This window comes from Ambystoma mexicanum, chromosome 5q (assembly GCF_040938575.1).
Source record: "Ambystoma mexicanum isolate Mex_15411 chromosome 5q, UKY_AmexF1_1, whole genome shotgun sequence".
Lineage (NCBI taxonomy): Eukaryota > Metazoa > Chordata > Amphibia > Caudata > Ambystomatidae > Ambystoma > Ambystoma mexicanum.
In genome coordinates, this window is record NC_090933.1 from 1,316,502,595 (window position 1) to 1,316,529,660 (window position 27,066).

General features: G+C 45.1%; 2 protein-coding genes across 4 annotated transcripts in view; one reads left to right on the forward strand and one right to left on the reverse strand.

Moving 5' to 3' along the window:
* The window catches only part of LOC138498471 (zinc finger protein 84-like), a 762,144-nt gene that overhangs the window by 513,672 nt on the left and 221,406 nt on the right, over positions 1 to 27,066 (forward strand). The window lies entirely within an intron of this gene.
* Positions 150 to 27,066, reverse strand: part of LOC138498482 (zinc finger protein 84-like) — a 32,705-nt gene continuing 5,788 nt past the window's right edge. Inside the window, exons 2-4 of one of the 3 annotated variants that reach the window (XM_069622241.1) lie at positions 8,390 to 8,521; positions 7,342 to 7,411; positions 150 to 4,111 (exon numbers count right to left, since the gene is read on the reverse strand). In XM_069622241.1, coding sequence (XP_069478342.1) covers positions 2,284 to 3,717 — 1,434 coding nt within the window. In that variant the 5' untranslated portion in view covers positions 3,718 to 4,111; positions 7,342 to 7,411; positions 8,390 to 8,521 and the 3' untranslated portion in view covers positions 150 to 2,283. Of the gene's footprint in view, positions 4,112 to 7,341; positions 7,421 to 8,389; positions 8,522 to 27,066 lie in introns of all 3 variants that reach the window. The other 2 variants (XM_069622240.1, XM_069622242.1) reach the window with 2 other exon arrangements.

Below are 27,066 nucleotides of genomic sequence, written 5' to 3' on the forward strand. Positions count from 1 at the left end.
GGTTAACGGTCACCGGTACCATTACCGGTGAACATTAACCCTTACCGCCTACCGTGTAATGAGGCCCTAAGTCTCAAGAGGGGTGAGGGTGACTGAAAGACCTCAATGAGCACACAAAAAAAGGACACTTACAAATTACTCCAGACAGGTTTTATATTAAAAAATGTAGACACATTTATTACAAGGCCTTTGTAACATAGACCATAGCAAAGAATCACAGTAACACTAGATTAAACCAATACATCACAATCAGTACAATGTACATACAAGACCAAAGGGGCCTAAGGGGATAAGAGCAATATGTAGACCACCTAGATGGGGAGGAAAACAGGCAGTGCAAGTAATCTTTAGACCCAGTTTGACATCAAGAATACACCTAACTAAGAGGCAGTCCAAGCCCTACGAAGAGAGGAGCCTTATGCTCAATAGTACATGCACACGCTTGTGCCAATGGACAAAATAGGGTCTCTTCGAGGGTCTCTAGCAGCTCAGGAAGGTGGATAAGGCGATGAAGAACAGGTTCCCACTATTCCAGCACGGCCTCCACTTGAGGCCAGAGGCAGTTGGAGATTGCGGGATGGAGTCGCTATTTCGCAATAGCTGTGGAAAGGAAAGGGGCCCTCATGGGCCACTTTGTGCGTAAAAATGGGCTCCTGTGCCACCGGTTGGTGTAAGGACTACTCACTGGTCCCTGATGCAGGCAGACCCAAACTTCGTACAGTCCACTTCGCTGGCAGGTTCGAATGGATGTCTCGACACCGTGTAGTTCCCGAGATGCAGCGAGGATTCCCAAACGGGACAGTGGCGATTTCTCCGCTCCGGGTGGAGGAATCAGACCAATTCCACTGCAGCAGGCTTCGGGGGCGATGGGGTCACAAATGCAGCAAACCTGCACAGGTCGTTGCCACAGCAGGGCAACACGGTAACCGCGTTTACTCCGGTCCGGGCGCATTCGTCTCACTTCAGACCTGGGAATGCCAAGTGTACGAAATTCGGTGTGAGGGTACAGTGGACACAGAGCAAGCAGTATACCAAGTTTCGTGGGCCTCCTCGAAACAGCGGCGGTAACAGAGCAAATGTCCCGTGTAAGATGGTCAGCCCACTGGTTGGCCCAGGGACACTTCCGAGGAGGCTTACTTGCAGGGTTTGTTGAAGGTGCCGAGAATAGTTGATCCCACTATTCCAATGGGTCGAAGTGTCTTCGCAGACCTTCAAGGACGATCAGATGCAGAGGGGATAAGGCTGGACAGGACTTGTGTCTGTCAGTGGAAAGGCGATTTAAACCCCAGTTGGAGTTGGACAGGGCTTTATATGCTTGACATGTTTTGGAATGTCCTTGACTAAAGACATCAAGTAGAATGAATTGATTTTGGAAGACGAGAGTTGATGCTTAACAGCCAAGCAAATGTGCTTGAATTCTATGTGAACTTGGAGAGTTGGAATACCGTGTTATTCTAGAAAGAATGTATGAGGGATTTTTATGTGTGTAAATAAATACATGCTGTTTTAAAATGGTAGTCATTCTTGGCTCTAAGACGTTGGTACAGTGAAATGATAATTGATAACTTCATGTTATGTAATGCATATTATGCCCCTCTCCTGTGAAAACCTTCTCTATCCCTATACATTTGCATTAGTTGTGACAGGAACTGTCGTGGATGTGTTGCAGAACCTCCGAGTATAGTATGTTGTAAGGGTTGTACATTGATAGAGCTGTGCAATGGAGTGGAGAAGGGAAATGCACTCTGAGCCTAAATCCTTTTTTAGAATCTATGTAGCAAGAGCATAATATCAGTACAGAAAAAGACAAGATGCCCTCTGGGTTCCATTTTAGTAGTTGGGAGCATCCCTGTAAAATAGGAGGGGCGGGGACACCCCATATATCCAATGAGGGTCTATAATTATTGATTCAACCGCTGGGTCTTTTTCCAAAATGTTGGTGCCCATTAATTTGCATGAGGTCCTTAGGCAATGTGTTCCATAGGTTGGTTACCTTAATACAGAAGGTACAGTCTCCCTTCTGAATATTCCAGAAGGGATGCATTTCAAACAGCAGTGATTCAACAATCATAATCAGCCATCATTTGTGTGCCAAAGGAAACCGAGAACCACTGTGGAGGCAGGTTCTTCACAGTATTAGACAGCCATGCCAAACTCAGCAGCATTGTAGAAGCACCTCCTTCTCTCTGAAGCATCTTCAATTGCAGAAGAGATTTCACCACCTACATGTCCTCTCTCTCATGTTAGATGAGAACATCCTGTTCACTAAAGTATTTCCCATATTCACTGAACTGAAACCCTGGCTGCATGTTTTGTCTGGTGCCTAATAAGGGAACTGTTTTTACTGAAACATTTCCCAAATTCAGTGCATTTATGAGGTTTCTCACCTGTATGTGTTCTCTGATGGCGAATAAAATGTCTCTTCTGAGCAAACCTTTTCCCACATTCACTGCACTCATGTGGTTTCTCATCTGTATGTGTTCTCTGGTGGCTAGTAAGCTCACCCTTTGTAACAAACCCTTTCCCACATTCAGTGCACTCATAAGGTTTCTCACCTGTATGTATTCTTCTCTGATGGGAAGTAAGATCTTTTTTTCTAGCAAAACCTTTTCCACATTCAATGCACGCATAAGGTGTCTCGCCTGTATGTGTTCTCTGGTGGCTAATCAGATGTCCCTTCTGAGCAAACCCTTTCCCACATTCACTACACTCATGTGGTTTCTCACCTGTATGTGTTCTCTGGTGGAGTGTAAGATGTTCCTTCCGAGCAAACCCTTTACCACATTCAGTACACTCATAATGTTTCTCTCCTGTATGTGTTCTCTGGTGTATAGTAAGCTTGCCCTTTGTAGCAAACCCTTTCCCACATTCAGTGCACTCATAAGGTTTCTCACCGGTATGTGTTCTTCTCTGGTGGAAAGTAAGCTCTAACTTTCTAGCAAACCCTTTTCCACATTCAATGCACTCATAAGGTTTCTCGCCTGTATGTGTTCTCTGGTGGCTAATCAGATAATCCTTCTGAGCAAACCCTTTCCCACATTCACTGCACTCATAAGGTTTCTCACCTGTATGTGTTCTCTGGTGGTTAATAAGCAATTGCTTCCACGCAAAACCTTTCCCACATTCACTGCACTCATGAGGTTTCTCACCTGTATGTGTTCTCTGGTGGCTACTCAGATGTCCCTTCTGAGCAAACCTTTTCCCACATTCAATGCACCCATAAGGTTTCTCACCTGTATGTGTTCTCTGATGGCGAATAAGAGATCCCTTCTGAGAAAACCCTTTCCCACATGCAATGCACCCATAAGGTTTCTCACCTGTATGTGTTCTCTGGTGGTTAATAAGCCATTGCTTCCACGCAAAACCTTTCCCACATTCACTGTACTCATGAGGTTTCTCACCTCTATGTGTTCGCTGGTGGATAGTACGGTTTCTCTTTGTAAGAAACCCTTTCCCACATTCAGTGCACTCATAAGGTTTCTCGCCTGTATGTGTTCTCTGGTGGCTAATCAGATGTCCCTTCTCAGCAAACCCTTTCCCACATTCACTGCAGACATGTGGTTTCTCACCGTTAAGCATTTGATGGTGGCAGATACGTGTATCATGCAAATGGAGGCTAGTCTCAAATTCAGTGCACTGATAAGGTTTTTCACCTATGTCTTCATGAGGGCAAAAACTATGTTCTTGAGATGGCAATTGCTCTGACATTCTGTGCATCTGTAAAGTTTATTGGCAATTTGTTTTGTCAGGTGTGGACCTTTTTCACTGAACCGTTTCCCTAATTCAGAGCACAAATGAGAAGTGATTTTCTTATTGCACATATCACATTGTCATTTTCTTGCTAGATATCCCTCTCCCCCAGAATTTTCAGACTGAACAAGCGTTGTTACTGGATGTTACCAGGAAAGGATTGCATGGACGGAAGCCATCATGTTCATGTATCCAAGAGGCTTCTCAATCTGAGTTCCTGAATACTCTGAAAAGACAACTGGACCCCAAACTTGCACTCTTCTAAGATGCTTGGAAACTGCATATTCTAACAATGAAGCTTTTCACTGCGATAGTCCAGAGAATGGAACAATCACTGTTGCATTTCTTGGGCATCAGTCACCTATTAACATAAAAGGAGAAGCACATTATTAGTTTCAACACGTTCACAATCGCAGGCATCACATGTAATAAAACGACTCTACTCGGTAGCAGTGATATGATCTCACAGAGTAACTTATACGACTTTGAAGTGCTGAATTGCTATTGGGGAAATACACCCTGCTGGGTGGCAGAATAGTGGTGCTCCATTGAAAACATTTAATGGGACAGAGGTAACATGCAACAGGAATAGTGTGGTTTATTTTTCTTTAGAAAGTTTTAGCATCCAAAACATTAGGAAACAAAATACAGCTCGATGAATAAACCTTTTAAATGGATAGTTTAATCATCAGGAACATGTATATATGTTCTATCATTTTATTTGTTCAGCAATTATTACATGGAACCTCCCAATTTCCATATACAAATGATAAAGGCAGGTATTTGACAATATCAGCAGCAGTTTGTCACCAATCGGCCATGTGTTCGACCAGTCTATTATGTAATCACTGATGACTCCATTACATTTGGGCAAATGTGTATTGGCCCAAACATGAATAATATAACCAACAGCACAATTGAGGAAATAAGGACTGCATTGAGAATGAAAGGAAAAGCGCCAATCTCTTCCTACAGTGAGAATGGCACAGGCCACGCTGGCACTACATTCAAACATGGACTTTAAACCTAGATAAACTCCAAACCCATCCCTCTAACCCAGGAGTGACAGAAAGAACAAGCTTCTTTCAGAGACCAATAGGATGATATTTCTGGCAATGAGGTAAAGTGTATGAGAGACTCCCCGAACTCCCCAAAATACCCCATTTGCCCCTTCCTAATTATTTATACAAATGCTTCATTGCTAGGTACTAATGTAATCCACCAGATGGGTTCCACTTCTGTTTCCCTGTTCAAAATACCACTGTGTAGTTTACAGGAGGGAATAGATACATACCATGTTTATTTGTTAAGGAGTGGTGTAAATGGGTCGGTTACTTATCAGACTCCCATAACCCGAGCTAGACCCCTTTTTTAGGTTGAATCTCAGCATGCCCCTGTGCCCTCACAACCCTAATAACCAATGGGGATGTTGCCCCATCACTGCCAATATCCACCAATTGATGCATGTAGGGATTACACACAAGATTCCGTTGATCTACTGTGGAGATCCTACTCACCCTACTCCAGGGGAATCTGTGCAACATAATCCCACAGATCCATGATCTGGAAGGGTGAGTATTCCATTGCCAGCATCGCTTGCAACCCATATGGCAGCAATCCTGGAATAAGATGCATGTACGTGTGAATAGTATGCATAGTCACCCCACAATGCATGAGGCACCAACTGTCCACCTGTTTGTCTGCCAGTCCTACATTTATTGTGTGTCTAGTGTAGGTATTGTGTGTCTAGTGTAGGTAGCTATTACAACAGTATATGCGAGAACCTTTGAGCGTTCCAGTATGAGAGACAAACACCAGTTTGAGGTGACACAATATCATTTTCTGGGAGTGCTCCATGTTCTGAGTGAATAACCCTTAGAAGACAAGCTCCCCCTCATCTGTTCTCAGTTGTGTTGTCTGTGCAGCCACCACCTTAGGCTGTGTGAGCTTAACCACCCTCCAGAACCAACACTCTTTTTTACGATGTCAAGGCACATAATAATTAACAATCCTGGCGTAACCATATCCTTGTGTGGCATTTATTAATTCTCGAGTCCCCTTTAAATCCAATTTCTGCGCTCCCAGAATGTTGATCCATTTATCTGGCCACAATGTACTATAATAAGCAATTGCAATAAAAAGTAGAATGCCCTGCTGTACCTCAACACCCCCCCCCATCCTAGTCTCGACATGCGTGCTTCGGAACTCGCAGGGTGAAAACTAATTAAAATCTCCATCAATGAGGTTCTTTACTAGGAGCAACAGAAGCCAGCTCGAACCAATTTCGTCTAACCAAAGGTACTGTAAATCTAAGGGGACTTACCTCTTGTTGTGTAGCCTTGCTAGTTCTCAGTTGAGACTTGTCTTGGTTGCTTTTGCAGAGTTGCATGCAGCTTTGCCCCTCACAAGCCTCCCAGCTTGTGTCCCTACAGTGATTCTAGTTTTCTACAAAGACTTCTAAAACATTGTGCAAGACTTTTTTACTTACCTGCAAGAAGTGCTTCAGCTCACCTAGACTTTTGTTCAATTAACATTGGCTGGCCTGGCTCCCTGAAAGACTTCTTACCTCTGACTTTGTGCTTTACCTTTCCCCCAGGAAAGGGTTAATTTACTTTGCATTGGGGGGTTCAAAAGATTTAGCGTAATGGCCCAAGGATGGGGTGGGAAATGTGGAAACGTGGGGATGCAAAATGTATTGATGGACTAATAGATGGCACTACCCAGAAAGATCAGTAAATGTAACACTCAACCTAAATGAACCCAGAACGATTCACGGTAACTCAATATAAGCAGAAGAACCACCCTTTAGAGTTTTAAGCACAATGGTGCCGGTTATGTTAAGAAAAGAAACAAATGAAATAAAAGTGTTTTAAAAAATAAATCGGGGTACCGTTTTTTTAAAACCCTCCATGAAAGCCTTAACTACGGCCACCTTCCACCATGAAATCTTGTTCTGAGAAGTGGTGTAAGCGGAGAGAGACGCTAGGTGTACCTTGAGGGAGTTAAAGACTAATCCTGAGTCAAGTAGGTTGCAGGTAGTTGACTATATTGGTTGGAGAACAGTCTGTTGGGTTGAGAGACAGTGTTCTGACCATAACACAAAGCGTTTCCATTTGTTAAAATAGCAGTGCCTTGTGTTAAGCTTGCATGCTTCGAGTATCTCCATGCACCTTTGGTCTAGGTTAAGGTGGCCAAACACTAGGCTCTCAGGAGCCAAAAGTTCAGCTTCTGAGGGCATAGGTGCAGTGTTATTCCCCATCTTGGGTCAAAAAGTTGTCCGTGCAGGGTAGTCATGGGAGGCCATAGGGACATCATTTGTAGTTGTGAGTTAGGATCAGTGTTACTTGGGCCGGTAAAGGATAGCTCAGGGGCAACACACTGACCGTGGAAGCAAGACAACGCAGAGCAACACAAATTCGATCCCCGAGTCCGCGCTTAGAAACCTCTGGGTATTAAGCACATTATAAATAACCAATTACAATTACTTGCTCCCGGTGTATCTTGCAGACCATTTACTTGAGAAGAGGTGACAGGGAAAAAAACATATGCAAATTTCCCTGATCAGTGCATCAGAAGGAACAAGTTAATTACCTGTAACTGTTGTTCTCCAGCATGGGTCTGGCATGGATTCACATGCTCAGGAATATTCCCTGTCGTCAGGCTGGGAATCCTCGGTAAAGAAAAAAATCAGTTTCAGTTTCACTTCTGAACTATCTTTCTCCTAAAAACCAATCACTGGTCTCTGGGTCATACTGACCCCAGCCAATGACTGCCCTCTTCCTACGCCCCTACTCTGGCAGCCCTCTTCAGATTTGGTAACACGTAAAGTGGCAGTAGGACCAAGAGAAGAGCCGCAGAGGGGCAGGAGAGAGGGTTCGCATGTGAATCCATGCCAGAGAACAACAGTTACAGGTAAGTATCATGTTCCTTCTCCAGCGTGGGGTCTGGCATGGATTCACCGCCTCATTACGAGGTCTGCTTGCTGGACCCGCTAAGGACGTCTGGTAAAACCAGGCATCCTTAGCGGGTCCCGCGAGCAGACCAGGATGCCAACAACGGGCCCATCATTACCATGGTTCAATGGGAATGGGGATGGGGATGGGGATGTACCGGGCCCTCCAAGGTCGGAATGGCCCATTCAAAAAGTGGCATGGCTACCTCCATACTCGTAATGAGGCCCTAAGTCTTGAAGTGCATTTTCAAAATACACAGGCAATTTAGTGCCTTCTGGTGAATTGCATTCTGGTATTTGTAGTCTTCCATTGAAGGCACAGGAATAATGAGACAATTGTAAACTTTTTGCATTGCATATTTCTATGAGGATTTATATATTTGTGTGAGCACTTTACTATATTTCGTGTAAAGGGATGTCATTTCACCGAAATGACTGGGGTAACGGAAGTGGCATCGCATGAACGTTGACCTGTGATAATATCACAGGAAGTGATGTCATTTGGCTCCACCCCCAAGTGGAATCACAGAAAGTGATGGTACACAACCTTTCACCCCTTGACAAAACAGGAAGTGGCATTAAGCACGGTTCGTCAGTACACTAAGAAAAATACGGTTACGATATCACTGTAATATGATAAAAATGTCATATTGCCAAATTGCTGTGAATGTAAGCATTTGCACGTACCTTGGCTAACCTGTAGTTATGGTCATCTTGAGCTTCCGGACAAGGCAATACAAGCTGCTCCTGCTTGGTGTTGCTGTGCTCTGGTCAGAATGGCCATCCGGCTCCCAGTCCTGTGCCACAGGATGTGGAAACCTGGCATAGAAGGAAATGGCAATGCGTGCTCAGTAGTCAGGGTGCACAAATACACAAAAAAAACAATTGCAACGTGCGCCTAATGAAAAAAAGAGGCAAAGCACCATGCAGGAAAAGCTACAGCAACACTTGACTTAAAGCGCCACTCAGTTGTGTTGGGAAGGGGACAGCCCGGTCCCACAACCCCTAGGCGCTTTAGAGTGAGGCAAGCATTCAAAGCAGTATGATAGGCCAGGGGAAGGGCGGACACCTCCCAGTTTAACAGGACCATAGTCCAATATAACCAAATGTAGTCTATCCACATAGAACAGCATAAGGCGCAAGAAGCATTGCTATTTTGTGTAGATATTAGTAATTATAGGTAGAAGGAACAGCCACACAGTAGATGCAGAAATGCATGCACTAGGCCTAAAATCACAAGTCAAGAGAAATCTCCAGCCATGCCCGAGCTCCGCTGAGGACAGCCCACACCCCCAATCACCACAACGCCTCTTCATTGTTCTAATAGTGTCGCAAAGATGTTCGGGAGGAATGTGTCATACAAGGGCGTGATCACAGACTGGCACCTGGTGTGCATGTTATCTCACACTGGCTAAAGCATGACCCAGCCCTTCCTCAGGCGACCAAACGTTATAGCCCACATAACTGACTAAACCTTAAGATCCCTGAATTCCATGGCACCAAGTGCCCGTTGACCACCAACCCCAAATTAACAAGTCCTGAAATGTTCAAAGAGGACAGACAGGGCACATCATTGAACGACAATTTTGTGATTTATGTTGTGAGGTGCTGGGAGGGATACATTATAGGTCAAAACGAGGGTGGAGAGCTTGGAGACGGACGGGAGTGAGTGAAATGTGTGTGTGTGTGAATGTTAGAGTGCCCAGAACCTCCTTTGCGCTCGTCTTAAGACCTGCCAAGTGCACAGTATGAGTGATAAAATAGTTGTATGGCAGGAGTTTAATATGTTTTCTGACCTTCAACGTGAGAAGAAGATGCTCACCGTAGCACCCACGTGATGGAAGACGGATGGTCTGGGCTGAGCTGGAACCAAGAGCCTGCCATCCCTCATGGGGTCGGGAGATTCTGTATAGGCACACACCAACCGCTGTGCAGTATTTTACCCTACTTAATTGCGTTATATAGGTGTGTTGCTTTATAAGATTCTGCTTGTACTACCTTTCAGTAGAACGTTCTTAGCAGCAGAGTTCTTTGCTTTTGCTCTCATCTGCGTTTGAGATTAAAACGTATTATCCTTACAAGATCGACTTGGGCCTTTCTTCCCTAGTGGGTTGTATTCTCTCTGGTGTGAGCGTGCCTTTAATTGATGACCTTCGAAGTGATCCCAGTGCCCTGGTATGATATGATATGATATGATATGGTATTTGTAACGCGCCTATACACAAGTGTTTCAAGGCGCGACGAGGCAGGGAGGGAGGGAAACAAGGGGAAGACGGACAAGCGATCCTACTAGGCCAGGTGTCATTCAGATCGCGCAAGTGCAGAGGTAAGGGGAAAAAGGAGAAAGTGCAGGGGGAGGAGGTGGGGGGAGAAGTGCAGTACAAGGTAAGTGGCGTAATGAAATAATAAATGATAAATAATAAATAAAAAGGGCCAGCTGGTGGCAAGTGCGAGGTAAGTGCAGAGCAAGTGCTGGGCAGGGGGCTGTAGGGATACAGTGACAGTCCCACAGTGCAGGGGGAGCCAGGGGGTCAGTGCAAGTGGAGAGTGGCTGGGCCCTGGACCGAGGTCGCTGAGAGTGGCCCAGATGCAGGTTAAGTGCAGAATTCAGTGGGGAGTTAAGCAGGTTTAGCAGGGGAGAGGGAGAGAGAAGGCAGAAGCGAAGAGGAAGGTTTTGAGGTGCTTCCGGAACCGGAGATGGTTCTCCTCAAGTTTCAGGGAGGCAGGCAGGCTGTTCCAGAGGGAGGCCCCTGCTGCGGAGAGAGATCTACCCCCAGCACGTTGCTTCGAGAAGCGGCTGACCATGAGGGAGTTAGAGATGGATGAGCGAAGGGCTCGTGAAGGGAGATATTTAGGAAGAGAGAGTTGAAGGTATTTAGGCCCCAAGCCCCAGAAGGCCTTGTGGACAATGCAGAGGGTTTTGAACTTAATCCTCGCAGCCACTGGGAGCCAGTGAAGAGATTTCAGTCCTGGAGAGATACGGTCCCTGGGCTTGAGGCCAAGGACAAGTCTCGCAGTTCTGTTCTGGATAAGTTGCAGAGGGCAGAGAGTGGAGGCAGGGAGATTAAGATAGAGGCTGTTACAGTAGTCCAGCCTTGAGAGAACCAGGGCTCGGGAGACAGTGAGCTTCTGGGGGAAGGAGAGGAAGGGAAGAATACCTCTGAGGAGGTGCAGCTGGTAGTGTGATTTCTTAGAGACATCAGATATATGAGGAGAGAAGGAGAGTGTGGAGTCGAAGATGACCCCGAGGTTTTTAGCCTTGCATGTAGGGGCAGGAAGGGGGCCAAGGGAGGCCGGCCAGAGAGCTGCAGGGAAGGAGGGAGTGGGTGCGCCGATGAGTAGAATCTCAGTCTTACTGGCGTTAAGGCAGAGGTCATTGGCGGCACACCATTCCTGGATAGCATTCCTGGATGGCGGCACACCATTCCTGGGTACCTGCAGAGGCTTCCAGGCCGCTTCTCCAGAAGGAGCTGTGTCCACCTACAGAGACCGGTCCCGAAAAAACATGTCTTCCGAGTGGTTTAGCAGGAGCCATTTTAAGCAAAGTCCTCTCTGTTCTTTGAAGTGGGGCGTGGCTCTGAGGAGAGTGCAGGCCGGTGTTGGAACCCTGTTGAGGAGTTTGGGTGAGCCACACGTGAGTAGACTCTTGTAAGAGATAACAAATTGTGGACAGATGCATGGGGAAGTGTGAAAGGCCTGAGTACATGGAGAGTGAGGTCATCGATGTGACATGGATGAGGTCAGAGTTATTTGTGATTAAAATGTGTACTATGAAGAGAGTGTTCGGTAAGGCAAAGGTAAGGCAGGGAGCCCCTCCTCGGAAGGGGAGGGAAGGTGGAACCACAAGACATTATATTATTTAGAGGAGGAATACAGAAATAAAACCAGTGGTCTCATAATAGGCCTGGAAGTAGTGTTCGTCCTGTTAGCTTATTTTATTGTATTTGCGTTGTATTGAATAAAGAGTAGGCCATAGAAGGGGCGGTAAGTGTGTGCATCGCGGTGTGGTATGGTATGTTATTGGATGGTTTTGTGGAGTGGTGTATGTGTGTAAGGAAGGGGGATAGAAAAAGGTTGAAGCTGATTTTCTTTGTGTTTGTTGTTATAAGCAAGCAGCAGCGTGCCTGGTGCCTTAGTGCGACCTTGCAGGGTTAGTAAGCGATATACACCACTAGCATGGGGGGCTGGAACAGCAATAGAACATATGTATAAACCCTGCCAATGTATCATGGCAGTGTGGAATAATATAAGCAGTGGATTGCAGAGAGATGGGGGGGTGCTCTGCCCATGGCCAGGTTAGGGGTCACACAACAGCAGCATCATCTTGGAACACATGTCCACATTTTTATTTGCAAAATATAAGGGAAAGCAGCTACAGAATAGAAAATAAAATGTAGATCTCTGGCGTATGTTTGAAGACGCAGAAGAACAAGGGAACGGAGTAGGGGCAGAGAGACAAAGATGGAAAGTGCAGGAAGCGAGAAGGAGAGGGCGTGGTGCCATTGGTGTGTCGGGATTATATCCCTTGACAGCATATCCCAGAGAAGGGTGCACCAATCCAAGCTATGTACCCGTTGCAATAGGGACCCCTTCTGCTGTGGTAGGGTCCTCTGCAGCACCAGCAGCACCAGCAGCACCAGCAACAATGCTGGCTACCGCTCCCCCACCTCTTTTTATTCACCCGCTTGAAATACTGGCATCAGTGGGTTACAGGTCAAGGGAGTTCGAGGATAGACTGACAGGATTGCTAACAGAACTAAGAAGGATATAGACATCCCCAAGAGCAGCAAGGGAAATTGGGGCATCGAGAAAAGTGGCGTGAGAATGGAAATCAGGCGAAGCGCTACTTAGGATGGACATTGAAGAAATAAGGAATGTAGGTCTTGAGAAAGGAAGAATCCCGGGTGGGTGGATAATCTTGGGAGAGGAAAATACAGTGTTGGGAGAGAATGTGGAGGAAGAGGACAATGATACATTTGTGGAGGGTCAGAGCAAAGGAGAAGGAAGGGGTGAAGAGGCAGGTGAGAATACCCCTCAAGTAGAATGTCTGTGGGCCGGGGACAGGTTGAGCAACACGGCCGGCTGCATGGCATTGGTAAAGAGGAGAAGAGGAGTTGTGAAGAAGGGTGTAGGAAGTAGGGCAAAGATGCAGATGACCCTCATACATAAGGGGACAGGGAGGACACAGTATGTGCCCTTGCCCCAAATGGATACGAATAATGTAATTAAGGCCCTCCCGCAGCTTACAGCCGTGGCGAGCAAGTGGATATATGAATTAGAAAAAGCAAGCAGCAGGGGTGCCACTGGCAATAGGGAATTTTAATAGCTTGATGGTTGCTATAATTGTGGACCAGGCTGGGGATATGTGGGTTAAGGCTGGATACCCAGGAATAACCCTGGGGAAGATGCACATGATGGAGCAGCGTTCAATGGAGTAAGACCACAGGTATGGGATGCACTACGGAGGGCCATCCCAGATACCCAATCTACACTCCCTTATGCAGTATACTATCGGTGATAAGGACCCAACTAGATTTACTCTTAAAATGCAAGACATGTGTAGAGCTGAAACGGGAGGGCCATGGGATCAGTCAATACCACTTTTCTATTTTATCCTTAAGAGGGGCTTGTCAAAGGAAATGCAGAAGGCCTTGGATATGATCGTGGGTATTGAGGTGATTTATTTGACACCAGGGTTGGCAAAAACAGAGTTTAGAATACTCTCATAAGTACTTTTTGAAGCATGGTCTTAAACCAAATCTTCTTAAAACAAAGGAAAGTCAAACTTTTAAAGGATCCTGGATAACTCATTAATTGGGGTGGTGGATGAATACAGGTATTTGGGTTTGGCCTTTCCTCACGAAGGGGGCTGCAGATGTGGTGGCAAAGCAAGCAACCATGGGTTAAGAGTGCTTTCTCGGTTTTATCATCAATTTTGGAAAACTCCTGGTTAAGTGTCTCCAGGTGATGGAGTCCAAAATGAACACGGTTATCCTTCATTGTTTTGGGGCATCTCCCTGTGGATGCTTGGAAAGCCTCCAAAACTCAGGGCTTTGGAGGGTCACGGGTTCCCCCTCAACTAGTTCCCCGGGTAATGGGTTGCAACATGAATTGGGGCTTATCAGTAGAACCATCCGGGTCCCCAAAAGGCTTTTGAAATGTTTCCTGAATACCCATCTTGGCACCCCTACAAATCCAAACATCACTATTGCTCTAGGAGTATACCTGTGTTTTGCCAGCAAAGATTATAAGATGTGATATAACAGCGGGATAACTCCAATGAAACAATGAGGTTTGAGGGATGCAATAGCCATTGCTGATCTATCGCATACTCAGCGCAAGGTTATGCTTAAAAAAAGGGAGCCGATTTGGAATCCGGCGCATTACAGTATAGAATCACGAAACTGCCCTGATTGCAACATTATCTCCACATGTGCAGTTAAGTTTAAACCCTCCTCAATCTTCTTTCACGGCAATGAAAGTCTTCCATGAGAGCCGGTGCAGTATGAGAAGCAACCATGAGTGTCTGTCTTCTGAAATGAGGAAAAAACTTTCCTGAAGTGAGAAAGATCAGCCACCAACCACCTTAGCTAGTGAACTCCCCAGCACTTCTGAGGACAAGGAAGACCTTGAGACCAGGAGGGCTCCATTTAAGGTACATACTGACTAAGAAATGCAGCCTTGCTTAAGGATACGAGGAAGGTGCTGTTTATGCTACCTAAATCTTGGTGAAGAAGAAACATCACAGTAGGCCTGTCCTATACACCATGGAGCACCTGTGATATGGATATTCTTTTTCTAATGCATATGCATTTTTTCCTTCGTAACAGCAAATATTTATGCATTCAGCTAAACGCATGTTAGACACAAATAAGATGACATTTATGACAATCACCTTGTTATGCATGTCCCTAATCATGGTAGTATATAATGGTTGTGTTGAGCTATCCCTTGATAGTGCGCCGAAAAATAATGGAATGGCAAGTAGTGATGATTAATCAATTCTTGTTTATTTTTGTGATGTTAGAGCCTTTGTGGATGACACGTGTTCCGGCAGAGCTGCCTTTATCGAATCCAGGCTATATAGATAGCTCATAAGTCACTGCATAATGCATAAAGGTGCTGAAGTTCACAGGGATGAATCCCTCCTGATACAAAGAAGTCCTCCGTATGTACGAGTGTCATGACAATAAAATAAACAGGAATTGATTAATCATCACTACTTGCCATTCCATTATTTTTCGGCGCACTATCAAGGGATAGCTCAACACAACCATTATATATTGTCACAAACGGAGTGGAGGGACTCTAAGTCTCCGTAGTAGCTAAACCTGGTGCGACGCAAGATCTTTAACATCACCTCAACTCTCATGGACAAACCCTTTTAATTTAACGGGGCGCGTAGGTACTGCAGCAGGTGTCATCACAAACAGTCCCTCACCAAGAATGCAATCCTAATCATGGTAGAACTGCATTTGTGTCTGCTGTAATACATAAGAATTGTGCCTACGGCCAGTGCAGTATCTGGATGTCTAAAGCAGGCATTGGGTCAGAGATCCACGACTAGAGGAGATTTTTCTGGCAACCCTTAGATACAATGCATTCCAGTAAAAAACCTAAGAAAACCAAGGCTGGTTATGAAGGGGTCAGATACATCATGTGGCCCCCTGACCAACTCAGGTTATTGAGAATTCCAGGTGACATCTAAAAATTACTGGCTCCAGTTGTGGCATGTGTACTATAGATCATATGCACAAAATATATACTTTGTGGTAGTTTCAGTGAGGCAAATGTGAGGCAGGTGTCATATCATCAGAAACTAGCTATGGAGGAATACTTTCCACAACGTCACTTGCTGTGTGGCATGTAGTACTGTTGATGTCTTCAAGGATGGACACAAAGTTCATCAAATATTCTATATCTCTGTTACTTATGGACATATTTTAATTAATTCTCAAAGGAAATTATTTTCAACCCCAAGGCACGACTCGGAATATAAGGCAGACATTTAGCCATAGGGTATTTTGCCCCCGGCCATAAAAAGCCTGGTGGACAGGTCGTGTATTGTATGTGGTTTTATCTCTACTCAAACTGGACGCACAATAGGAACTGGATGCACACTTTTTTCTCCTGACGAAAGTTCTGTATAAAAGACATTAAGAACTGAAACATGTCGAGGTGAGTTTTCTCTGTGGAATAACAGAGAGATACTAGAGACATCTATTGTAAAAGTGTTTAATGATTGTGAAACATGATGTATCATTTCTTTGCCTTCTGTCTTTGCTCCAAATTGAGGTTTGGCCTATGAATTGGCTTTTTATTAGAAAATTATATTCTGAATATATCTCATTTAACATTTTTTATATATGTGATTGTATTATTAAAATATGTAAACAGTTTTCTTTCTCATTGACCTGCCCTTTTAGTTTTATTTTCATATTATGTAGGACCAGGCAAAGGGCCTTGAACTGAACACGTTTGGCAACTGGCAGCAACTGAGTTTACGGATAAATGTGACACCGCGTGGCAAAATTCTGAAGAACTTGCAAACGATCCAGTACATAGGCGCACTGGAATTTAGGGAATGACCCGTCGCAGGAGCCTGGTCTGGAAGTGGCAGTGCCAACCTGTGCCTCCATGGACAAAGATGAGGTACGTTTAAACCCCAGGTCCTTACCCATGGAAACCGGCTGAGGAAAGAGGCCCAGAGAAGACGGCCAGTTACTTTCATGTACAGTGAACATATTAAACTTCCACACACCAAGTGCCACTGCTTTATCTTTTTTAGAAAAAGGTTAGACACAGTGCTGCTGTAAATGCACATATGCACTTTTCCTTTTTCAGTCCATATAAAACGTCATACTTTCCAAGCTTTCTCATTGCACCTCTTACAGTGCCACCATTCCCACCTGCTCACACGTGTGTATACTGGCAAAGTGTCTATATAGAACACTTCACCTTACTTATAAAGAACTGTTCTTTCCCAACCACTACTACTAGACACCAAACACTGCTCCAACTACAATCTGCCATTTCATTACCACTAGGCCAGTTTACCTATTCTTTAAAAACACATTACAAATACATTGCACCACAAACAGAGCATTTCTCTTATTTATTTTTTATTGTATTGTGCATCTTAGCCAAAACAAATTTCGACTTTTTACACAGAATACAAAGAGCATAAAACCATGTAGTATTAAATTATATAATTGAAGACAAACGAAGAAATGAAATAACTACATAGAACTTGCTCAACTGCATAAAAAGGAAAGAGAAACATAAAACAAAACAATTTTGATAAAAAGTATAAATGTTTCCATACTCTCGACAGATAAACATCAGAATATATGCCAAAGAATATAGAAGAAGCTAAAGAAAATAAAAATACAAGGATATGGACTCCTCGTGCAGGTACCCAGCATTAACTTGCAACTCCAATTTAAATAAGAACATGTATTATTTACCCCTTGCACTTTTTGAAATGAGAAACCAACCTAGCAAGGACCACCACCTGTCACCCCATGAAATTGTGACAGTTAAGAGGATGCACACAGCCCACTCACCCTTGCGCAGGCAATCAGACGCACACCAAAGTGCAGGAGTTCTAGGAGAAGAATTCCATGAGTATCTTAGGAACTTGACAAGAGCCGCATGAGCCATAGCCAAACAAATAGCACCACCATTCACAGAGGAAAACGCCGCTGATACAATGACCCCAGCCACTGATAGTCCAGATTGCCAGTTGATGACAGGTGACATGGTATACGTGAGGAGTTTTGTTCGTAGGTGGAAAGGGCCAAGGTTCCAAGGTTCATACAAGGTACTGCACGCCTACAGCTGTCAAGGTACAGGGCCTGAAATATTGGGTGCACTTAACAGATGTTTGTAGGGCTCATGGGAGCACGGACTGCATAGAGAACAACAGTAACAGGGAGGAGCAGAGTGCAAAAACATAGACAGTCTGATTCATGGAATTATTTGCGTGAAAAACGCAGATTTGCGTGCCTTTCTGCCCAAGAATCCCTGTTTGGAGTATGGGGATTTTCGGGCAGAAAGGCGCGCAAATCTGCGTTTTTCACGCAAATAATTACATGAATCAGGCAGAGAGGGTGGGAAACGTGGAAATACAGTACAGGTGCCAGGAACAAACTAAGAGTAAACAAAGAATAAATAAAGATATGTAAATACATCTATAGTGTCAACAAGTACTAGTAATGTCTATGACAAGATGAGATAAATTTAAAATTTCTTCTCTCTCTCTCTCTCTCTCTCTCTCTCTCTCTCTCTCTCCCTCCATTTTTCCTCTTTGATTATGCAATTGAAAATATACGCGACAATAATGTTTTCCTTCCTCGTTGATGACTCCAACTGACAGTGAATTGTCTCCCTCGGTTCCCCTCCCCCAGACTTGAGGAGTGGGGTAAAGAAACAAAAGGATGCGAGAGAAAAATAAAATAATAATACTTAACCATATGAGAAATGAAAACGTAAAACTGAAATTAATTCACTGGTAAATGATGTGTAAAAGATGGAAGAGTAACGTGCATGATTAACGAATGCTTATATTTCATTTATCAGGAGCTACAATGGGCATGGGCGAGGCCCCAGCAGCAGCAAATGATAGTGTGGATAGGAATAGATGAAGGAGATATGCTTATCCTAGTTATTCATATGAATGCGTGCGGTTTGTGTGTGCATTGGTATTCTTTTCAACGTTAATTGGCCTATTCCTGTATTGGACTATCACATATATTTCAATCGATGTGAACCAGGGGGGCGTGGGTATAAAAACAATCAAGAAAGGGACCAATCCAATTTGGGATGGTGTCAAGTTAATATGGGCCTACGGGAACCATGGGGATGAATATAACAGCACCACCAATATCACAAATATCACAACAATGCAAGTCACCCCACTGACCTCATACGTAAATGAATCTGATTTTAATATCTACTGTGATATTTCAAAATCATTACATGTACACAGACTCAAATACAGGTAAAAAAAACTCCTACCTCTCTCTTCTTTGGGACCGATGGTTCGGTAACCTTCTGGAGTAGTGGGAAAATACCTAGAAACCCCTCCACCATCCAACTTCGGAGAGTCCGACAGTGGTGGAGCCTCCAGGGAAAAACCCCTTACAGGGAAAAAACCCTGTGAAGGGCTGCTAGAGAGCGTAGTTTCCTGAAGACTGCCCCCTGAAGGTGTTTCTGGTGGAGAATAATCAGTTCCTTCGGTTGAACTTCCCAATCTCCTCCAAGCTCTATAAGTGCTAGACGCAAGTAGACACAGAGAGGAATTAATGACACGAAGGATACCCTAGGAACACCTAAATCAGGCCCGGAAGACCGGAGGGTTAAGTTCCTGGATGGCAGTTTTGGAGAAAACAGGGGGAATATTTGCAAAGCCTAACAAAGTGTAAAGAAAATTAGACTTAGGGCCTCATTACACGGACGGCGGTAAGGGTTAACGGTCAACGTTAATGGTACCGGTGTTGGAGCAGGCGTTAAAAACCAACCCGCAAAGGGACCAGGGAGCTAATTACGGTACCGCAATTTGCGGTGCCGTAATAAGCACCTTCCTCATTCCCATTATGCCTATAGGGCAAAAACGGGAATGGGGAAGGGGGAATTACCGCCCCACTAACCTTGGAATAGGGTGGTAATTCCCCTTTCCTCCAAGGCGGTGCCGGTATTTTACCGGCATGGACCAAGGTGCTAATAGCACCTTGGTCCACCGCCGTCCGTGTAATGAGGCCCTTAGTATTTCCCTGCCCAATCCTGATCTTGTTAACTGAGAAGGAAAGTAACTTAGCTTACCTCCTGAAGGAGAGACTGACCCCCTGCTAGTACTGGGAAGAAGTAGGCAGCGTAATGGCCCGTGTAAAGAGATGAAGGAATCCTAAAGAAAGGAGATTGTGATGAATGTAAAAATCCTGGGTAAAGCAAAGGAAATGCCACTGAAAGAAATCTGACTTCTTTATCAAAGATCGTACCAAGACCTGCGTCCTAGAATCCTTGGAAGAAGGATTGTCTCGTAAAGACCGGGACTCCTCAGATTCCACAGAAAGCAGAGAAGAAGGCAGAGGATCTAAACGATCAGATGATTGCCTAAAGCGAACCGTAAGAGAGTTTCAATAATAAGTAGGAGCAGAGAAACAGACACAGGACAACCACTTAGCTGTACGAGGAAAGAAGTGGAAAGGCTGCAGGTACGAGTGCGTACTTACGTCTGCAAAGCGCGCCTTGACTCTGGAAAGAGAGTAGCAACGAGCCGATGTGCAGGTGCTGGATACGGAAGTATTGCTCGCCAGTCTGGGGGCGTGGCTACAGCCTCTTCCTCATGTGGCCCATCGGCTATACCGTAACTTGCCGCAATGGGATTCTCCATGTTGGATGAGTAAAATGGACGCGGTACATCTCGTCCGTTGTCCCAAGGTTTGTGTATTACACAAACCATCACAGTATGCCCCCTTTTAGGGGTGTTCCCCCCCCCCCCGGTTTGTCCGGATGTTTCAGATAGAACTGTCTTACCAGTTTGGGAGCATGTACTGCAGCCTCGGATTCCCAAGTCCGGTCGGCGGGAGTGTAACCCTTCCAATCTACTAAGTATTGTAACTTTCCGTGATGGTAACGAGAGTCACAGATACCGGAACTTCATATTCCGGACCAGTAGATGATGAAATGGGATCTGGACGTGCGGAAATATGAGGATGGAAAGAACTCCGTTGGTCCGGCTTCAATTGGGATATATGAAAAACTGGATGGATGCGAGACCAGGTGTTGGGTAATCGGAGTTTGAAGGCAGCTGCTCCAATCTTTCCCAAATCTCGAAAGGGACCCATGTATCTTGGAGAGAGTTTCGATGGTCGTAAATGATGAGGCAGAAAGCGAGAAGACAGCCATACCCATTCTCCCGGGTTCAGGATTGGAGCCGGGGTTCGATTCCGATCTGCAAACTTCTTCACCCTAAGCTGGAGTCTTTGCATGCCTTTTCAGCGGATTGATGTCCCTGACAAATCTGTTGTATTAGATGGTTCACATCTGGGAATTTGCTATCTGTTAGTCCAGTCTTGGGAGAGGACGTAGGATGGAAACCATAAGTACAAAAAAAATGGTGAGGCGTTGATTGTAGAGTGATGGGAGTTATTATATGCAAATTCTGCCATAGGTAATAACTCCAACCAGTTGTCTTGGGCCGCGGAAATGTAACTCTGCAGATATCCTTCAAGGGTTTGATTTAGTCTTTCCGTTTGGCCATTAGTTTGAGGGTGAAACCCGGAGCTCAATGCTCGTGTTATCCCCAAGATCTTACAGATTGGTTTCCAGTACCGAGAAGTGTACTGAGAGCCTCTGTCTGAAATTATAGTTTCTGGAAGCCCATGGAGCGTAAAAATTCGGGTGATAAAAGTGCAAGCCCTTTGAGCGGCCGTGGGAAGACTCCGGAAAGGCTCAAAATGTGCCAATTTTGTGAAGGTGTCAATGGTAACCATTATCGTGGTGTGACCTCCAGATGGAGGGAGATCTACCACAAAGTCTGTAGAAATAATCTGCCAGGGTCTTGTCGGTATCGGCATCTGTACTAAACTCCCGTAAGGAAAGTGTTTAGGTCTTTTCATGTGAAGACAAATGGGGCAGGATTGGATGTATTGTTTTATGTCTTCTCTCTAGTATGGCCACAAAAAATGACGAGAAATGAATTCTCGTGTGGTTGAGACACCTCGATGTCCTGCTGTCTTTACATCGTGACTCATCCTCAATACCTCCTTTTGAAGACTCTTAGTAGGTACGTATATCTGCTGATCATGGAAATAGATTCCATCCTTCTTTGTCAAGGACTTTTGTTGGGACTTTGAAAGTTTGTCTAGTCTGACTCTTCCTGATTGAAGTTTCAGGTGCTCCAGAAAATCTGATGGTTTTGTCAATTCCACTGCCAGATACGGAAAAATGGGTTCAGATATAAAAGGTTCAGGAGGAGAGTGATCCTTCCGGGATAATGCATCTGCCTGCAAGTTGTATTTCCCCGGGATAAAGGAAAAGGTAATCTGAAAGGGGAAAATAAATGAGCCCACCTCGCTTGTCTGCTATTGCAGGTTTGAGCATATTGAAGAATTCTGAGGTTATGGTGATCGGTTCTAACTTCCACAGGGTACCATGCTCCCAGCAGGAGTTGCCTCCATTCCTCAAATGCCCAATTTATCACCAACAATTCTTTTTCCAGCACCGTATAATTCAGCTCAGCAGGTGCAAGGGTCTTTGATAGATATGCGCTAGGACGTTCCTGACTCTGATCATCTTTTTGTAGTAATACCGCTCACAAGGCAAATTGGGATGCATCTGTCTCCAAGAGGAAAGGACGTGATTGGTCTGGATTCATCAATATAGGTGCAGTGGTAAATCTGGTCTTTAATTCATCAAAGAATTTTTGAGTCTGTTCGGTCCACAAGAATGTCACTCCCTTCTTGAGCAAGTCAGTTAAAGGTTGTGTCAGGGCGAAAAAATTAGGAATAAACCTTCGGTAGAAGTTTCAAAACTCGACAAATCTTTGAACATCTTTGCATGACACCGGAGTAGGCCAATCTTTCACAGCCGAAACCTTTTCAGGGTCCATAGCAATTCCTTGGGCTGATAGAATGTACCTTAAATAGGTCACCGTGGGTTGGTGAAACAAACACTTCTCCAGATTGCAGAAAAGATGGTTATGGCTAAGCCTCTTGAGTACTTCTCTTACCTGGGATTCATGCTCGATGACAGTTTAAGAGAATACCAGAATATCATCGAGGTAGACGATGACGGAATGTAAAAGTAGGTCTGCAAACATATGGTCCATGAATCTCTGGAATACGGCGGGGGCATTGGATAGCCCAAAAGGCATTACCTGATATTGAAAATGCCTGAATGGGGTCCTAAAAGCTGTCTTCCATTTGTCTCCTTGTCTTATTCTAATCAGATGATAAGCGCCTTTTAGATCCAATTTTGTGTACACTGTGGCTCCTTTGACTGCCTCAAGAATTTCCGTAATTAATGGCATGGGATATTTATCAGGAATGGTTATCTTGTTCAATCCCCTGTAATCGGTACAGGGCCTAAGCTCGTGGGTATTCTTCTTAGGAATAAAAAATAGCGATGCCGCTGCGTGGACTCGGTAATCAATCCATTCTTTAGGTTAGTGTGTAAATATTCCCGCAGAACCTCTTTCTCGAGAGCGGAAAGAATGTTCATTCTCCCAAATGGCAGTGGTGGTTGGGGTACTAACTCAATGGCGCAGCCATCTCTTCTGTGAGGCAGTAACTGAGAATATTCGGATGTGGAAAATACCTCTGCAAATTGATTGTATATGGTGGGAAGTCCGGATATGCAATTAAGGAAAGTTGTTGTTTTAGGATCTTTCAGAGTAGTACAAGATTTGGTCAGGGGGAGTCCCTTCTCCTTAATACAATGAGCCAGACAAAACTCGGAGCCTAGGAAGAAAGACCCGGCAGACCAATTGATGAAAGGGTTATGCCTACGTAACCAAGGTAACCCTAAAATGACAGGATAGTGAGCGGCTCTGATGATGTCCATCGAAATAATTTTGTTATGGTTTGCTATGGACATAATCAGTGACCCGGTTTGACTGATTATGGGGCCTGAGATAAGAGGACTCCCATCCACACTTTCGACCGGTATGGCTTCTAGTTTATTAGATTGTGGAAGATTATTTTGGGTGGCCCATAGATCATCAATAAAATTGCCCGCAGCTCCGCAATCAATAAGAGCGGAAACTTCAAGGCCATTCTGATTCCCGAAACTTAGAGTGACTTGAAGAACGATCATGAATGAATGAGGAGTCCCTGTACACATGGAATTCTGTATCTTGTTTGAGGAACCACTTGAGGTAGTGGGTTCCCGAACCGTGGTTCCTCCTACGGTCGGGCGTTGGCGTTTCCCGACCTTCTTGGAGGAGCAATGGGACATTCCTGAACTGAATGGGTATTCGCCCCACAATACATACACAGACCCTGGGTTCTCCTGCTCAACCTTTTGTCTGAAGATAATGGTCCCCTAGCAGTGGTACCCAATTGCATGGGCTCTTCTGAGGTGCTGGCTTTATTGGATGAGGATGCTGGAGTAAAGGGGCGTTGGGTTCTTCCCCTTCTTCGCTCACTGATCCGTTCATTGAGACGGTAATCAATCTGCATCACCAATGCAATAAATTCAGACAATGATGCGGGTCTGGGTATCCGTGATACTTCATCTTTCAATTCATCGGACAGTCCTCTTCGAAACAGTGTGACCTGTGCATCGTCCGACCAGGTAGTTTCACTAGCCATCTGCTTGAATTTGGTGATGTATGATAAAATGTCTAGATTTCCTTGTCTCAGATCTAATAGATGTTCTTGGGACGCGACCCGTATCTCTTGTCACTCGAACATCGTTCTTATGCTATTGCAAAAGGCTGTGTGTGAATCCAAGATCGGATTATTGGAGGTGACCAATGGGGTTGCCCAAGTCAATGCAGGACCGGTCATCTGGGAAATCATGTAACCAACGCGGTCTCCATCTGTGTGAAAATAGGCACCCTTGTATGCAAATTGGATGATACAGGCGTCTAAGAACTCTTTGACTTTATGTGGATTTCCGTCAAACTGACCTCCCGACAGAGGTCCAGGAGGCACCTCCGAACAGTGGGGGGATCGGTTTGGTATGGCTTGTTGGGCGGCTGCTAGCTGAGCTGTCTGCTGTTGGTTTTGCTGTGCAGCCTGCTGTTGGTTCTGTAGTAACGTGGCATTTTCCTGTTTAAGAGTTTGAACCTCGGATGTAAGTGACTGAACTGCCGCTATCAATTGCTGTATTTGTTGATCCATTTTAGAATCAATGGGTTTTCTGAAACCGTATTCGAGTTTGAGTACTGTTCTCGTTCCTATCTTTTTTTGGCATTGCTAACTGTGATATTTCAAAATCATTACATGTACTCAGACTCAAATACAGGTAAACAAAACTCCTACCTCTCTCTTCTTTGGGATCGTTGGTTCGGTAACCTTCTGGAGTAGTGGGAAAATACGTAGAAACCCCTCCACCATCCGACTTCGGAGAGTCCGACAGTGGTGGAGCCTCCAGGGAAAAACCCCTTACGGGGAAATCTCCTCCAAGCGCTATAAGTGCTAGGCGCAAGTAGACACAGAGAGGAATTAATGACACAAAGGATAGATGTTACAGACCCAAAGAGAGGATAAAAGGCTTACCGTAGGAACACCTAAATCAGGCCCGGAAGACCAGAGGATTAAGTTCCTGGATGGCAGTTTTGGAGAAAACAGGGGGAATAGTTGCAAAGCCTAACAAAGTGTAAAGAAAATTAGACTTAGGGCCTGATCACGACTTTGGGGGTAACGCCGGCGGTATTAGCCCTACCGCCGAACTCCCCGGCGCTAATAGCGCCAGATCACGAGTTTGGCGGTAATGGAATTCCTCATTCCCCATTGAGCCCATTCAGGAATGCCCCATTCCCCATTGGGCTCAATGGGGAAAATTTGCGCTCTTACTGCCAGTGGATTTCCCGCCGGCAGTAATAGCGCAAATTTTCGGCGGATTTCCCCCCCAGCCAAGAGCTGGGGCGAAATCCACGAAGTCCTGATTTGGCGGACCCTTAAATCCAGCGGTAATAGCGTGACCGCCGGATTTAAGGGTTACCGCCAAAGTCGTGATGAGGCCCTTAGTCTTTCCCCTCCCAATCCTGATCTCGTTAACTGAGAAGGAAAGTAACTTAGCTTACCTCCTGAAGGAGAGACTGACCCCTGCTAGTACTGGGAAGAAGTAGGCAGCGTAATGTCCCGTGTAAAGAGATGAAGGAATCCTAAAGAAAGGAGATTGTGATGAATGGAAAAATCCCGGGTAAAGCAAAGGAAATGCCACTGAAAGAAATCTGACTTCTTTATCAAAGATCGTACCAAGACCTGCGTCCTAGAATCCTTGGAAGAAGGATCGTCTCGTAAAGACAGGGACTCCTCGGATTCCACGGAAAGCAGAGAAGAAGGCGGAGAAGAAGCCGGTCAAGTGGCACAGCGAGTAGAGCGCTCGCTTTGACATCAGTGCAGAGCCTGCAAATGCAGGTTCGAATCCCGGCAGCGCCAAACTCAGCGTTTCATCCTTCCGAGGTCGATAAATGAGCCCCACACACCGTGGGTAATAATAAGCAGCGCTCAGATACCTGAGGGTTCGTAGCGCTATATAAATGCCAAATTATTATTATTATTATTATTATTATCTAAGCCACGATCAGATGATTGCCTAAAGCGAACCGTAAGGGAGTTTCAATAATAAGTAGGATCAGAGAAACAGACACAGGACAACCACTTAGCTGTATGAGGAACGTAGTGGAAAGGCTGCAGGTACGAGTGCGTACTTACGTCTGCGAAGCGCGGCTTGACTCTGGAAAGAGAGTAGCAACGTGCCGATGTGCAGGTGCTAGATTCGGAAGTACTGCTCGCCAGTCTGGGGGCATGGCTACAGCCTCTTCCTCATGTGGCCCATCGGCTATACCGTACATGCCGCAATGGGATTCTCCATGTTGGATGAGTAAAATGGACACGGGACATCTCGTCCGTTGTCCCAATGTCTGTGTATTCCACGAACCATCACAATGAATGACAGAACTCTTTCAGAACTCATGTGGGTTCAGAATCACCCATACCCAACGACCATGCCAGTTTCAGAAACTGCAACATCAGGAAACACAACCATCAGCGAAGGGAGTAGGGATAACAAACGCATGACCATCACCTACTATAATGTATATACAAGATGGGAAGGCGAGGAGGGTGGCAAGCGGGCCCAGGGAAACGGGGGAGGTGGGCTCACAAGGAAGAAGAGAGAAACAACAGGAAAAATGGAACGAGCATTATAAATTCGGCTTAGACACAGTTGATGATCCCCAGCAACCCCCACCAGACAAACAAATGGTATGCTGACATGAGCAACACGGCAAAGCAAGCAACTAACGAAAGTTGCTACGTATGCTCACTTACACCTCATGCCTCAGGTACCCCAAAGGTTCTATTGCCCCAAGAAGTACCATTTGCAGAGGCTCAGTGTCTACATATTGCACTATGTCGAATCAAAAATACTTTTCAAGTGCACACGGTTTCATTTGAACTATTGCAGAACGAGCGGACATGTTATTCCCGCCGCAAGGAATAGTTTGTGTAAAAGAGCCTTTCCTGGTGATAAAAGGGACATTTCATGCGGACAATAAATTGCAAAACAAAGAAGTACTATGCAAAGCGGAGGCGCTGTGAGGGTTCTCTGAAGAAAAGCTGTCATGGGTACAGAGAACATGCGCTCCTACATGGACTGAACACATAAAAAAGCTCACTTGGGTCACC